This window comes from Ambystoma mexicanum, chromosome 2p (assembly GCF_040938575.1).
Source record: "Ambystoma mexicanum isolate Mex_15411 chromosome 2p, UKY_AmexF1_1, whole genome shotgun sequence".
Lineage (NCBI taxonomy): Eukaryota > Metazoa > Chordata > Amphibia > Caudata > Ambystomatidae > Ambystoma > Ambystoma mexicanum.
The window spans coordinates 1,213,752,234-1,213,769,306 of record NC_090923.1 but is presented as its reverse complement, the minus strand read 5'-3'; the positions used below and the strand labels follow the sequence as shown (position 1 = coordinate 1,213,769,306).

General features: G+C 42.6%; 1 protein-coding gene across 1 annotated transcript in view; it reads right to left on the bottom strand.

Annotated features, from left to right (window-relative positions):
- PLXNA3 (plexin A3) overlaps positions 1-17,073 on the bottom strand; it is a 677,771-nt gene that overhangs the window by 77,342 nt on the left and 583,356 nt on the right. Inside the window, exons 14-17 of the mRNA XM_069645473.1 lie at positions 14,092-14,212; positions 13,480-13,616; positions 10,404-10,574; positions 6,238-6,331 (exon numbers count right to left, since the gene is read on the bottom strand). Coding sequence (XP_069501574.1) covers positions 6,238-6,331; positions 10,404-10,574; positions 13,480-13,616; positions 14,092-14,212 — 523 coding nt within the window. The remainder of the gene's footprint in view (positions 1-6,237; positions 6,332-10,403; positions 10,575-13,479; positions 13,617-14,091; positions 14,213-17,073) is intronic.

Sequence of the window (17,073 nt, the reverse complement as noted above, 5' to 3'; positions counted from 1 at the left end):
AGTGCTACTCGCAAATGTATACTTCCTATTGGATTTTGCATCTTTCTTGCTGTCGTGAGAAAAAGGATGCTGGTTAAAAGTGCAAGGTGTGAATAAATGCCCATGCGCCCAAGAACATTTTTCAATAGCGTGAAAGTGAATTTCAGATTGCAACCAATGTCAATGTCTGATTTTATACTTTGAAGGCACAACTGGAATGCACAGATGTCCTCAACTATTGCCTGATTAGTATTGAAGAACATGCAGAAAAAAGCACAGGAAAGTCAGTACTGTACACACACAGTAGGCCCGAGGACAAAGGTTCAGGGCTTGAAACCTCAAGAAAATCCCCTTGTATATTACAAATTTGTCATGTGTCTTAAATGACTATTTAGCAAATGCTTAATTTTAAATAAAGTAATGTAAAAGGTCCTACTGAAAAAGTATCATATAATGTCCCATTTTGTTTTCCATTGCATGTGTTTTACTTTGAGTATTGCTGCTATGTATTTTAAACCTGAGGGGAAACAGGCCAAGCCATATTCCTGTTATTGTTAGGTGGAACTTGAAACCATCAAAGAGTGTTCACCTCACACCAGATGACCGCACCGTAGGGTAGGAATCCAATCATGAGACCTGCTGCCTCGTTATTGTATTCATGAAAGATTTCTCTGCTTCAATACTGTTTCCACAGTTGTCTACCTAATTAAATTCACATAGTTGTTTGCTCCAAAAACAGAAGCACTGTTGTGCTTTCTATATCAGTAAAATGGAAAACAGCACATTTCCCAACTATCTTCGGTGCCATCTTCTGACCGATGTCGGCATACTCTTCATGTACAAATAGTCAAAATGGTTTCGGTCTAAATTTGGATCAAATATTTAATCATTAAAAAAAAGTACAGCTCTGTGATGCAAGCTCCAACTGACATGGGACAAACTGCACAACATAAATAGAAAATATGTCTTTTCACCACACATGCAATCCTTGTGGGTTGACATTGGAAATTCTGGAGAGAAATTGGAAAAACATGCACCTCCTGAAATATTTAACACACAATCTTGCATGCATGCGATTGTGCGCACTGATTTACAGATTACAGTGATATTGATTTTATTAATTTCACACATGCACATCAGAAATGAAGGGATAAAAACAAAATTGCCAGTTTTTCAGTTGGAGTAAGTGTGCCCTCCCAACTGTGTCATGGGACTGGTAAAACACACACCTAGTCAAAAGAGACATGATTGCAGGCACACAGAACATAGGGAGGATCATTAATATGTGGAGAAAAACATAGAAGACTGTCTGGATGTAACTGAAGAGAGCTGACTAGAGAGGGAGCTGAATCCACCTGCATGAATGAACCCCATGCTGACTGGAGACAGATGTCACTGAGAAAGGGATGACTTGCTCATCTTTTAAATTGGTTTGCACAGAGTGCACTATTAGGAGAGCTTGCTGATGCAGTGATTGCAGACTGGCTGGATCCCTACCGATTCTCCAAGAAATGAAAAGCTGCACTTCAAAGTAAGTAGAACCCTGAGATGGTCCCTGAATGATACACGGTAAAATCCTGGGAAAAGTGGTCTGCGGTAAAAGGAAAAGCTAAAGGGACAAAGATAACACTTCAGTCTTAAATATGGTGCTCTTTCCTTAAAGCACAATGTATTTTGCATTGAGAGGTGAGATTTAAAGCTGAATGCATTTTGGTGCCGCTTAAAAGCAGAATTGCTAAAACAGAATCAGTGGCTTGAGTCGGTGTAGAATTATTTGGCACATAGTGTATTCATGACACCCAATTGCCTACGATAGTAATATGCATAATTGCCTCCCTTAGAGGCATTGTCATAAAGTAAATGCTTGTGCAACATAAATTAGAATAGGGATTTAGTTCTATTCACTAAGAATAGTGCTAAGTGTTAAACCCCTGCAGTCCCTTATCATTGAATGCAAAGAAAGTCCTATGTGTAACATGACAGGGAAAGGGGGTTTTAATATTGTACATATTAGTGGAGGAGTTTACATCTCCAGTTCAAAAATACACAGACTAAAGACTACACAGGCAAGCACAATTAAAAGCTGCACATGCATACATAGATTGAAAACAAAACTCACATGTTTAGTGAAAGGCTGCACACACACAACTGTATATTGAAAGTTCTGCGCACTTCTTCATTGGAAGCTGCACATACATATTCTGAGAAAACCAGACATGTGTATTCAGAGTAGAGTGAAAGTTCCCTGAGAGCATTTGTTTCTGAATCGAAACCCACAGGAGCCAATTGCAAGCTCGCCATTGTCTACATTTAAATGACCTGCAGATAGCCAATACATTCAAAACCCCACATTTATAAAGGGGGCTAAGTGAAAGAAATATGTTTTAAATGTGGTTTGTAAAAGTACATTTTCTCTGATATCATACCTGTCTTGGTACAGAAGAAACCAAGTTTATAATAAAATTAGTTCAATTGAAAAGTGCATTTTCTGGCCAGAAAGTTGCAATTTTATCATTGAAATACATTGTGTTGTCTAGATAAAAGCAGGAGTGTATTATTATGTATAGTATCATTTATAGTATAATATATAGAGACAAATGAAGAGGGATGGGGAAGCCTGCCACCACCCCAGCCCTCCTACTAAATTCATGACAAGAAAGAAGGCCAGAAAACACTGCCCTCACCCATTCTATTTCAGATGAATTCCTAATGGACCCATGATTGAGAATACTTTGAGAGGTATCCCCTCAGCCAGCTATACTGACCAAAGGACATACAGATCTATCCATGCGTGAATGAAGAGCCACAGGTCATGATCCGAGACACCTGTATGGACAGCTTGGACTAAACACCAAGAAGCCATGTTGCTGATGTTGTTAGAAACACCACGACATAGCAGCATTCAACATGAAGCACACATGCCATCCGCACTTCGGGACACAAACATGCACTCAAATACATGAACAACACGAGCATACAATTCTATAGTTGGAGGACAGGTACATAAACAGACTTGTCACTGCTTTTATTATTTTGCCATTAGCCAAACACAGCAACGCAGAAATCGCAAGACAAGAGATCCCGAGCAAGGCTTGCTGATGCTTAAACATGACTAATCCTCTGGAACTGCAGGAGCCCCTATGGGACCCGACAGAGCCAAGTGTGGCTAACCTATGGAAATGTAGTATAGCATGGACACTGTAGGAACCCCATTATAAGATTTAGGGAAATTACAGCAGGCCTCAGGCCTCTGAGCTAGAGATGAACAGAGTCGATTCAGGCTGGACAGAGAGCAAGACGGGCGAGACAGGACCTACAGCCAACGTCAAGAGATATGGATGGCATTCCAATACCCAGACGACAAAGGGACCAGCTGCAGAAAATACGAATAAATCCTCATAATTCAGAGCTGCGAGGCTCAAATTTGTGGTCTCTGAACACGTGACGCGGCTGAAGCAGACAATGGACAGCGATCGACAGTGGGAAAGAGCCGCTCCCAGCTGAAAACAAGCACAAACGGTGACATTTGTAGCAACGTCCGAGGCACATTCTCATGAGCGAAAGGTGGTACACAAGTTACAATGCAGACAAATAGCCATTCCCATCACCTTGAAGAAGTGCACAGGGTGCTGTGAGCTAGTTCAAGTCCCAGGCCTGTGGGCGACAGAACTGACCAATCACAGTTTAGTATCCAGGGGTGGATGGAAGGGAGACATGGGCCAATGACAAGAGCATTACTCTGCAACAATGTAGAAGATAAACGTCATGGGGACGGGACAGGCCAGCCACCTAACATGCGAGGGCCAGTAGAATAACATCTATAATGTCCTATATAGGTAATAGAATACTCAATACCCAATCACTTGGCCTGATAGGTTTTCAGGAGAGAGGCCCAAGTTGTGACAAAGTGCTGATGACATCTGGGAGGAAAACCAGCCTGCGAGCAGAGGACGAGCATGATGTGCACAAATGATCTCTGTTCCTGTGCTGATCCCTGTTGGTTTTGCCTGCAATAAACTGCAGTTCAGTGTGAATTTGCCGTTCACAGAGTCCTCTGTGGGGGAGGGTGTTGGGCCATCCAAGTCCACAGACTTCCAGTGTCCCTCTGGCATACGTGCGTGTCCCTCCCCAACACAATTTATTGTAAGTGAATGTTTTGTTTGTGTGTAAATCAGTAGAGAGATTCATACAGGCAGGGGAAATACATTCCAAAAAATGGTGGTGATTTCCATGAGGTAAAGCTGGAGACCGCCATTGTGTGAAATTGTTTCTACTTCTTTAAATACATTTCAAATGTTGAGAAATACACTGTTTTTTGCCCAGAACTGCTGGGTGGGACTTTATACAGGAGGCATGAAATTAGTTGTCACACTAATAGGAATCTGGAATTTAAATGTGTCAACATAAATCTCTCTATGATTCTTGTACTTCATTTAATGATTCTGTTTTTGTAAACTCTTCTGTATTTCACTGACCCAGTTACATCATTATGTTTTCATTATTATATATATGTGTAATAAAGGCATGCAAAACGTGTATAACAAAGCTAAGATTCTTCCTAGATCATTCCAGATTAATTCAATTAGGTTATCTTACTGAGACCCATTTGGTGACCATAAGTTAAAACAATTTTTCATGAACTTAGCTTTGATATAATCCTTTGAAATATTACTGACAGGCATATTACTTATGTCTTCTGTGTGTTGTTCAGAGTTCCTGTTCTGTGCACTGGCTCCCTTCTATTTGGCATATGATCATGTTCATTAAGACAGCTTAAGATGGCAATACCCCAGCTTCCCGTTCATTGAGCGATGCGGGAGGTTACCACGAAATGTGCTTTTCTTCACTGACATGCAATGGAAGACGCATGTCTTTTTTCCTCAGGGACATATTGCAGGTGTACCACTCCCATGGGCGGAAGGTCATAAGGCCATGCCAAATGGTTGTCCTCTAAATGATCTACATATGTTCCACAGATTTTACACTGGACTAAACTTTTCTATGGCACATAATTGTGCTAGGAACAGAGTAAAATCTATGCCGCAGATAACGAAGAAGTCCTGTGCTATTCACTTACTTGAATTTGTCATGGATTCGGGGCTGGTATCTAGACCTCTGTGTCCCTCCAGAGCACCTATATCCACTAATGCCATAGCTCTCTCCTCAATTCCAGTTGTTTTCCATTCTCTTTCACATCTATGTATTATACCTTGACATAGCTTTTTATGGTCCTGCTACTGGTTTTTCAATTTCTCCATATCCTGGCTGGTTGCATCTATCAAAGGAACCTTCCTAATCATGAACAACACGGAATTCTTGACATCCAATGTTGCAGCAAAGTTTCCAAAATAAGATTGACTTTTGCTTACATATCTCCTCCTGTATTACTATACACTCCTCATCACTAATATTGCTTTTTCTTTCGTCACATGGAACAAATCAAGCTGCAGGAGCCATTAATGCCACGTTCTGGTTGAGTCTTAACACCTTTTAGAAGGTTCAAGAAAACACTGCGAAATGGTTAAGTACAAAAGAAATCACGCGTTAAGAAATTGCTAAAAGACAACTTGGTAGAAATCCATCCAGTCGTATTCACCCCTTAATCACCCAATTGAATCTAAAACCAACTTGAAAGCAAGGAGAAGTAGCAAAAAAAAGTATTTCAGTGAACTGAAAACCACAGTTTCACTATAAGTATATTCAGCATTCTCTCCTGGATAAACCCAACAGCGTTCATGTCTCCCCAGGTGAACCGTCACCCATGAACTAACCCCTCAGTGTAGCAATCCCGGATGCTAAAATGAAATAATATTGAAAAGAGGATTCACTGAGCGTAGAACAAAGGTAAAACCCACAAGTATGAACTAGTACTGTGTACAGAATCCTATAATATTAATGCTGTCGTTAAAGTTAAATAGACTGCAATCAATTTGCCTTTAATGATTGCTGTTCAAAACACTGGAATTCCCACCTCAACAACCTGCCTGAGGCTGCGCGTCTGCAGATATGGCAGACCACTTCCTAGTTTGTGGTTCTACCCCATCCCTGTGATCGAAGAGGAAACTGCATTTCAATATCCTTCCGCTTGCAGCACATGGTGCACGCGCAATAAACAAAGAGACGGCCAAGACATTATGCTTACTGCAGCGACCAGGGCAGCCTTAAATTAAGCCCTGGGTCTCAGACGTACAGCTTAAGCACTGCAATGCCACGTGCATGATGCTGGAGAGAAGCAACAGTGAAAATGAGAAGACTTACGTTGATGTTTTCAATGTCGGCATACTTGGCTCGAACCCGGGGCTCCTGGATGGTGAGCAGGCTTGTCCCAGACACTGTGATCATCGTGCTGCCGCTAATTAGGGAGAAAATAGAGGGGAGTGAAACCACGGTGCCTAGAGGCAAGCAGAGACGGACGCGCTATGAAACAGAAGATTCCCTCCTCACCCATGCCGAAGACCAGTTCAACAACCGGCACACAGTGGGCCTAGCCCCACAGCATGCCTTCAAATCAAGCTCATCTCTGTGTATGGGCAAACTTACCAGCGGATAAGCACTCTAGAGCTTCCACTTATTGGGCTACTAGTGCAGTAAATGAATAACTGCACTCCTAAGGTTATTACCCAATCAGGGGGCATTAATCCGTGGAGAGGTGCTAGGGAAGAATTCCATTTTCGGGTTTCCATTGTCCCAATTTATGGGACCCCTGAACGTTTTTCTTTCTTTTCGCTGGCTTCCCTGGTATTTTTTTTGCTTTACTTTAGTGGTCAGAGGAACTGCTACTGAAGTGCTGCTGCTACTGCAACCCTTTTCTGATGTGTTGGCATGGCAGCCCATTTGGTTTCTAGGGCACGGGTGTTTAAGCACCCAATGCAGGTCCTAGGGGTGATGTTCATTAACCTATCCGTGTGTTGCAGAGTAGGCGATGTTGTAAATTAGTTTTGGGTTCCCCGGGGAGGCAGTCATTTTTTTAATGCACTAGTAGCCCAGTGTACCTGTATGGTAAGCAGTGGGGCATTCCTACATTTTTAAATCCTTATTCCCATCCTCTGTTTTGGGCCAACCTCTTGTCTACATGGACCGCGACATGGGCTTACAACAGCAGTGTGCTTACACAGACCCTGTCCCTGCACCTTCAAGATTGGTTTGAACTGACTTAGCCTGGTTGTGTGCCCTATAAATGCCCCCACACATCCTGTGTGGGTGACCGTTGTGCTTGGTGGTTTTAAGGGCCAGACTGATTGGTTTGCTGCTAAAACCTTTGTGTGCCTGCCTGGTGGGTGAATGGAGATGTGACTTAGGCCAGACCCCGAGTGAATGTGTTTGTCAATTCCTCAAATTCTAACAAGGACTGCTGGAGGGATGATTGAAGGACGGATTTCTGCTCACATGGTTATGATTTGGCTATATTGACTGGACGCTGGCTCATTTGCGTTTGCTCTTGGCTCCTTGTTAAGTTGCTGGATATCCATCCTATGTTCTTCCTCCTCCTCCCTCTGCTCCTCTTTTCTGGACTGGCCGTCCAATCTTGTGACCATTTCCTGGCCATTGCAGCGCTGCCCTTCTTGAGAAATACCCCTGGACCAAGCGCCTTTAGGTGAGGTGTCTCCCTGGCCTGGATGCGTGTTGGGTCCCCACTACTCTGCCTCAGCTCGGTCTAAGGCCATCTTGGGTTGTCTTCATCCATGGCTCCAAATCTAAGTCTGTTCTTTGTTGGCTGGCTACCCCCCACTTGCCCATTGAGCTGTCCGGATCCCTGCGTCATTCCTGGTGACTTCTTCGCTGCTTCTGTCTGGTGTGTATTCCTCCAGGGTATATGCATCATTCTGCTTTTCATCCATCTGGGTCATCACTAATCAATGGTTCAAGTCTCTGGCTATGGGATGCCTGTCGCAGACCTGTAAAAGAAGCCCTGCTCCAGTTAAGTTCTCCAGCAGTCCATGGGCTGAATTGAATCCTCAGTATCTGGCACCATGAGTATGTATCCCCAGGTCCTGAGAGATACCTGAAATAGTCCTCGTGGCTATACTGATCCCTAAAGAAGAGGAATGTTGCAGAATCTCCCGCCCAAACTGCCTATCATCATTTACTTCCACAGGAGCCGATGCTCTTTAATGGGATCCCTGGCATTGGTTGCTTTTTTGGCCATGACCAGGACATAGATCTGGTACTTTCCTGGCTTTACCCTATAACCATGGCTTGTCTTTGGACTTTGTCCAATTATTTCCCATGAGGAAAACTGAACTCCTACAAACTCTGAAACTCCTTATAAAGTGACATTGCTGGGGGTTCCCTGGGGTTTTACAACAAAGGCTGGATTTTAGCTGGTACCTGTGATTGATCATGGACCTCAAAGAACAAATCAATACTCTGCATTCCTGTTCATAGAAATTAACTGGTATTACTTTATCTAACATGGTGTATATTGTTTCCACCTATTTCTATTGAGACCACCTAGGGGTCAGCTATTGCAATCTTAAGTCCCTCATTTTGGTGGCATGTTGGGCATTGTGTTAACCTCTTCGCTCCCTCTAAGTACTACACTTATATATGGGATTTTCGTTTGGGATTCATATTTTACTGTGCACTGGGGGCACAAGGGAATACTCTCAGTTTGTGTATGCCAACGTGCATTCTGAACATGAACGTGTGATGCATACTACTGATGTTTATGGATCCCTTTGGTTACCTACCCGTAGCATTATAATGTATAGGATTTGCTACCAGGTCTAGGCCTTACATTTAGTTTTATGGGTCAAAAGGGTCTACATGGAGACCCTTTTACTGTTTTCATACCTGCACAGTTTTTAACATATGATTGTGTTCTGCATCAATCTAAAGTTCTTATTTGATCTTAAAGTTACTGGAAGTGCAATTCTATGGTAAGGAGTGTTTATTTTTCAGTTTGCCTGTGTAGTTAAATTTCTTGGCTTCTCTGTTGGGGTGGAGGAAGAGAACAGTATAAAAAGCGAGTGAATGAGAGACAGAGTTAGAGTTGTAGGGATGAGATCAGGAGATGTGAAGGAGGACCGGGAGACAGACATTGGAGAGGAGTGCTGAAGAGTTGCTGGTGGAGTTGGTGTATAGCACAGAAGTAGTATTGGTTGTGAGAGGGTGGTACCAGTTGGGTGTCGTGATGATGTCTGTAAAAGGTGAGTGAGAAAGAGAGAAGTGTACGGGAATTAGAGAGGGGGTGATAATGTATGCTAGGATGCTGTGGGGAGTGTGCAAGGTGGTAGTGAAAGCGGTGGTGTGGGCAGAGTGAAGCGTGGGGACATAGCTTAAAGAAATTGGAGGAAAGGGTGGTAAAATTAGGACACAGGTGTAGAAAGGGGATTGTGTGTAGGAGAGAGGAAAGGGAAGGGTGTGAAGAGAGGAGAGCGGTAAGGAGTGAAGTGAGAAGAAGGATGTGGAGAAAGGTTAGGAGGAGAGAGTGCAGGCATCAAATGGACAGAAGGGGAGAGAGGACAGGAAGACGATCGGAGGGTGTGAGAGAGGGCAAAGAAGGGAGAGGAGCGAGTTAGAGTTGAGTAGAGCCTGAGGCAGATAGAGTAGCTAGATGAGGGCAAGGAGAGTGAGGGAGCATGTGTCGGAGAGAGCGGTGCATGATGTCTTTTACTAGCAAAATAAAATTGTGATTCCTATTGAAAAACACGAGAGGGTTAGGTCACCCCAATAATATCCCTGGAGGAAGCTCGAGAGATAAGGCCTTGTGCCTATAGGCCGTCTAGCCAGCCTTGGATTGCAGGTGTAACCTACTGGTAGTTTGGAAATCTGGGCTTTAAAGACGCCTGGGTTAGGGTGGAGTAAGCCCACTGGAGATTGAGAAACTGAAGCACATTTGTATACTCTTCTCTTGTCTGCATCCTGTACAACCGTGATTTTTAACATCTTGAAAATAAAAACCCTCGAACCATCTTTCAAAGCCTGGAATTTATTGAAGCTATCCATGACAGCATACACTAAGAAACGTAACAAATATTCTTGCAAGACACAGGGTGAGAATGAGATTAACTGTGTGGCAACTTCCTCCATGGGGTCTGCCAATCAAAAATCACACGCTTAATTAGCAATGAGCTCACAATACTGAATTTCATCTAACTGGACGCACTGCATGTATACTGTACATGTATATGCAATGTATGTAATGTAGACATTGTAGTATGTCATTTTTATAGGTTTTTAAATATTGTGGTGAGTTTATTGAAAGGTCCTGGAGATAACATGAATCCCTTATAAATCAACAAAACAATCAAGTAATTGTCAAGCCATGCATCTTGGTCAAGATGAACGCTGTCCACATCTACTGAGAGCATGGCTGGTAAGCGGTGAGCAGAAAAGACAACTATTTTTATGTTGAATTGAAAGGCCTTCATCTCAGCATTAACTGGACCGCCCAAAACATCTCACCAATCACCAATCCTTACTTGAAAATGCTCCATTCGGGTTCAATCCTGGAGATGGTGGGGTCTTCAGAGTACGTGTAGGTTATGTCCGGGTTGGATATATTGGCTCGGTCTATGCTGAGGGTAATGGTGGCCTGGCTGGGGCCCAGGGAGGAAGCTGGCGTGATGCATACAATCTCTCTGAGACTTCTCCTGTGGGTATAGGAACAGAATTGAATTCACTCCATCACAGCCGGCCCCACAATCAACCACGCAATGCAGAACAGCAGACATGATGGATACACACAGGACTCACAGGCTGTGAACTAGAACAAACTTAGGGGCACATCATTTAAATACACAAGGAGAATTTCAGAGGAGGAGAACCAAGTACAAACAGCCCCGTGAAGTAAATAGCAGCCCAGGCCCCAACTAAGCTCTTATTTAATGCACAAGCATTCGCTAATGAATGAAATGTCTGAAATCTACGATATTCTCTGCACAAGTCATGACCTATTATATCAGTCTGGCTGAGACTATATGGGGAAAGATTGGGTTGCTCAACTAAAAACCATTAAACAGCACATTTCGCCATTGTATTTCGGCTGATGGAGCTTACACTACAAGCTAGACATTACACACTGTCACAACTGGTTGCAATAATGTCTTAATGTACTGGACGAAAGCAAGGTGTCACCGCTGATTGAATATGGCGGGAAAAGGTGACATTTGAACACAATGATGAAATCTTAAAGCCTAAAAATATGGATTGATTCTTCATTGCTAACACATTTCCCAGAGCATCGTATTGATCAGTCTCAATGGCAATGCGGCCAACACGCACCACACACCTATCTTATTGGGACGCTTTTCACAAGTGCAACCTTTAGATTGTCAAGCCTCTTCCAATACAAGGCGTTGGTATTTTGGTCGTTCACCCCCAGGCTATAGCCAGTGTGCCTTTATCCTTCTGGAGCGGTAGCATCAGAACTGGACATTGCATTACAGATGCAACATATAAATTAGATAGTACTCACATCAAGCCACAAAACTCCAGATGAAAAATCACACGATGCCCAAAGTGGAAGCACAACGATTTTGTCCCTCCCTGCAAGTACACCAATAGTTGGTGATTTGCACTTAAAGGGAGTCAATGGATTGTAACAGGAATCCATCATGCTAGCGCTCAAGTTAACTCCAGAACAAAGCAGGCCATGGGCCTGTATTAAATATAGGACTGGATAATGCAACAAGCGCCAGAACATCACCTTACCACATTTTCCAAAGTTCATTGATTTTTATTGAGAGTTGCATAAATAATGAACAAGATAGTAATTATTATAGTTGATGTTGAAGACGTTAACTACATACATTAATATATGTAATAAACGTGATAATGATATGCAGTTAATAAAACCATTAGATGGTTTGGGATAAACAGGGGAGGACAAACATGACACATTAAGGGAAGAGTATGGAGAGTGGTGATTAAGGAAATGAAATAAGCATGTTATGCTAAGTAATCATTAAAAACATTCCACCTGTAATGAATTAGGTAATGTTTTTGTTAAGGCATACATTTGTTCAATTCTGTGAAAGGAGCAAACAGAGGTTCACCACAAATTGTAAGTTAATGTTTGAGCATTTTTCCAATTAGACACAAAAAGATGGAAGGCAATATGCACCATAACATTAAATAAATCATGCAAAGTAATATTTGACATGTATGGATTTGCTAAAACCCCAATCATGACATTACATAATGTAAGGGGTTCCTGGAACGAAAACATTTTTTGTAGACACTTCCAGATACGAGTCCAAAATGAAGAAACAAAACTACATTTAAAAATTGATTTAATGAAATCAGCAGAATTAGATGGACATGGACTATGATTGGGGTTTGACATTTTAGCAACTCTTTGTGGCAATAGATAGGCTCTATTTAATATGAAGTAGTTTGTGTGAGGTTTGCTGCAACAGAAGTGGAAACACATTGTAACCATATCCTAGTCCACAATTCTTGAGTAATTTGTGAATCCCAGTCCGATTCCCATAAGTTATAGATTTTGGAGGTAGTGTAATTGGGCTGATTGAGAATGGAGTAGAATTTGGATGCTTTGGTGGTGTGAGAATACAAAATTAGTTCCACATATTTTGAAGGGGTTTTATGTGTATAATGAGGGAGAACTTTAGCAATAAGCTTGGTAATACTAGAGTACGTTTTAAAACCCGATTCACTTAAATTGGAACAGATACAGAGTTCATGAAAAGCATGCAAACATTCTTAAAAAAATGTGAGACTAGGAAGATTTTGGCAGAGTAACATTTATGTACGATTTCTTGTTTGGGTTTATAAGGAAAAGCTTTATTGAAGCACAGGAAGGCGCTGTTGTTATCTTGGGTATTATCACATGGTATAACTAAGGAATTCCAAACTTGTTTGAAGGAGTATAAGAAAGGTATTTTTTTGATGCCAGGCCATGAGGAGGTTTTGAGAAAGTGAGCAAAAGATAAAGGAACAATACGTTTCGATTCCAGAATTATCTATTTTTCCAGAATTTGGAGGGGAATTAATAAATTGAGGTTCAGAGGTCAAGCATAAAGTAATTTCTCATAATAAAAAGGTTACTGGTATTTAAGAAAGTCTGGAGAGTTTACTCCACCACAAAGCTTGCTGGATTTCAGCTTATTGAGAGTAATTTTGGAGGTTTTATCTTTCCAAAGAATTTAACTACATTTTTGTCGATCTTTTTAAAGAAAGAATTTGGAAGCATTAATTGTATCATAGATATATAATCAACGGGTCCAGGAGTCATTTTAGTAGAGTCCAGTCTACCACCCCAAGAGGGGAATAAAGGAGACCAGTTAATCATGGAGGAGTTAATTTTGTCAGTAATGACATTCTGAGTAAGGTTTAGGGTGGTAACTATGTCTCTAGCGATATGGATCCCTCAGTATTTAATAGATGAGGTGACCTTTCCACATTTTCCAATCAGGCACCAAATCAGTGGCAAGCACCCGGATTAAAGAAGAGACTCGCAGGCAACAACATGTTTGGCAGGATACAGTAGGTGGAGACATGCTCCCCATACCTCTACCGATACTGAGTACCACTCACCTAACAAACTGACACTCCCCATCCCGGACCACGATAGAGACTGCACTCCCAGCGTCCAAGTTCCTGCCAGTGATGGTGATCCTGGTGCCACCGGATGCTGGGCCCTTTGCTGGGCTCACTTTGATAAAACTCGGAGTCTGGAAAAGAGCAACACAGGCTTTTCAAGAGCATTAGGCAATGCGAGCACACACACACCTAGATTTGACCAATAGTAGTGGAGCAGAGGGTTTAATATTCTCTGCACTCCAACTGTGTGATATCCTAGTTCCATTGATGGATTCATCTCAAAGGTCCTTGAGTTTTCTGGGCTGAGGGAATGAGGAAAGCGATCGTGAAAGATCAAGAGGCATAGAGGAATGACGTAAAGGAGGAGGGAAGGAAAAGACGTGCAAGGAGAGAGACAAAAACAAGAAACTGGGACAGAATGTGGGAAAATGAATGGGAGCAGGAGACATGGGAGGGAGAGCACAGGGGCCACGACGAACAACTACCTGAAACCAGTAAATTGATCAGGATCATGCATTTGCTTCATAATTTGCCTCATGTTATCAGACTGCACTCACTGACTTTAGGATCGGGGATAGAAACCACAGAATTTCAAAGAGAACCTACCACAAAGGTGTAAAACTGATCTGACTGGGTCCTATAGTCAGCATTGCAGTCTCCCACACAAAGCTCTACTGGGCCAGGAGCTGGGTTAGGTACCAGCGACTCCACCATCTGACACACAATCCTAAAAGAAAAAAGAACTGGTAACCACCACTGACAGGACTGGACCAGAATTGCACATCACTCATTTCATCACTGAAGATATTCTCATAGATGAGAAACTGCACTTCCCCAAGATTGGGGATCTGCCAGCCAAACACTGCAGGCACTCAGGTGGGTAGTACCCAAAAGGCGTCATCAGCCAGAAAAAGATTTCTTACTGACATGTGTACTTGAAGCTTAGTGCAGGGCAGGTATAGAGAGTGGCAGAGAAGGAACAAATTACCTGTTAAAGTTTGACTCTAGATCCTTTCGATTGACTGCCACCAGTTTTGGCCACAGCTGAGGCTGTGGGTGCCTGTGTTTGGAGCTGCAACACATGAGTTCAGTGACTTGGCAGCACCAGCGGGCACTGCAACCCAGAGCTAGCTGTCATTGTCTAGTATACCATCTATGAGTTTACCCAGTTGGAGTTTATGGGATTAGCTTAGTTTGAGGGATGTCACTAGCACATTCTCTGATAATGTTTGTGACAGTCTTTTGATTTGATATTTTACGTGCTACAGTTCATCTGTAACACCGTGCCCATTTGTGGCGACTGGTACTCACTGCCTGATGCTTGACAGTATGGCTGTTAGCACTGCAAATAGTTTTGAACTGTAGTTCCCCGTAACCAAAACTAGGACTGGAACATAATAGGGATGGCTGTGTCATTCCTGATATTGGAGAGCAGTATCATAGCTGTCGGGACTAATCTGGTGACTACCAATGAGCTAGAAAGGCACCAGGTGATATTATTTGTGCTTATTTTATTAGGATTTGCTATAGATTATTTTAACATTTTTTTGCAATCAGTGTTTGGTTACATTTTGAAGCCAATGAAATCAAACTGTTGAAGTCAGAAAGAAATTATTTTTACTTCCGATTGTCATCTTGCGTAGCAGAGCTGCAACAAAGGAACGTATCCTTTATCAGAACTCTCCTGCACAAGAGAGAGTCAGGCAAAAATGTGTACCTTATTCACGCAAAGGCTGTGCCATAAAACAGTGTGGAAATATGATGAAAAGATCAAAAGGAGTCCTGGTAGGGTGGCATCCAAGACTAGCCAATTTACTCGATACCAACAGATGTGGGTAACAACTAATGAGGATGGCGGGGAGCATTAACTTGCTGAAGAGCCTGGGAACTGAGTCTATTCACAATGAAGGATATCCAACTGAAAGGGCCGTCATCCCATCAAGAATCCGACAAACCTTTGGTGAGGTCACCATACAGGTATATGAAAAAATATCCATGTTGAGAGCACAAAACCAACTCCGCAGTTGCTCTTATGAAATAAACTGTTCCATCATCCTGAATGATTTCTTAGGAAAAAGGCTGAACTGATGAAGGTCAAAGATTGTGTACAATTGACACGTTGTTCTTCAGTTCAAAGAGCAGGAATAAAAGCCTTCTCATATCCCTTACAGAGAAAAACAAGCTTGGTGGTTCCCAGGTAGAGGGGATATTGCACTTTCAGCAAGAGCTGTGGTGATACTGGGTGGAGATGAGGATGAAGAAACCAGCAGAGGATGGGTGAACAGGGGAGAGGGGGACTTGATCCCTGCCGAGGACATGTGTTCAAGTACTAATTTGCCCAATCTACCACAATGGCAGTCTCTGATCTGTGTGACAGAGGAACTAATGTTGTTCCTTTTGGCTGGGGTGAGAGATGGTGGCATAGAAATCTGTTGAACATTTTTGTAACTTGCACCTGGTCCAGTGGCAGATCTATCTTGATGAGACTTGTTAAGCGGGTTTTTCAGAACCTACACCGGTCAGGGGATCCGAGAAGGGTGCAACCAGTGGCAGTCACAGTGACTGATGTGATGAATCCTGCAGAGTCCTCACCAAAAACCTACCTAAACTCTCCTCCCATGTGGTCAGAGAAATGCAGACCCTTTCCGATCCTGGCTCTGGGGGTAGTGTTAGTCGGAAGGAGCACTTGGGAGGAGAAGAGTCCCAGGGGAGCAGGAGGACTCAGTTGCATGAGACGCTATATTTATCTGCCCCAAGAGAAGAAAGATCAGTGATAACGGAATATGTAATGGCTTGTTGTCAGAAAGAGCTGTTAACTTCCCAAACTAATTATATCAATGTGGATAAGAACAATCCCAAACACTTATGCCTTGGGAGGAAGAAACCCCCTTTTGAGATCATGAACATTCCTAGAGATGAAAGCTCTGAATACATACAGGGGATTCAAAATGAAACTCTAAACATTAACAATGGAGATTTGAAAAATTCTAATTCCTTTGTAAAAGCAAAAACCTTCATTATATCCTTATAATACTCCGTTGGGGAATTTAAATAAGGATAGAAATAAAGTTAATAATGATATTGTCATGAAAAGAAGTAATTTGAATTCAAAGTACTGTGACAAAGAAGAGGGGAAACAGAGGCACAAGACTGCTTTGTACTGTTAATTGATGTTAATGACTCATACTTGAGAAGTACTTGGAGGTATTTAAAACCCCTTCAGGCGTGGACCAGTAGAAGCAGTTCGAGGCAGCGTAGTCATAGAGCTGTGGGCGGCCGTTGATGAATGCGGGTGTGTAAGCGGAGCCGGGTCCTGAGAAGGTAATCAGAGCAGGACCTCTGAGCTGCAGAAGCTGTGCAGCGGGAAGCAGTGCAGTGATGGACCATTTCTTCAGAGAGAGATTCTATTAAATGCTTGTTCGCTGCGGGTGGCTGGCGAGCAATGGAGTGTCAAAGGGGCAGAGCAAGCTCCTTTTCCAGGCGGCGCGGACTGCTGGAGAGCAACCAAAGTTGGTTGGAGTCCTTGAAGCAGGAGAAGAGGCAGAGGCAGCATTTTGTATGCAGGCGAGCAAAGAAAGTGGTGAGTTT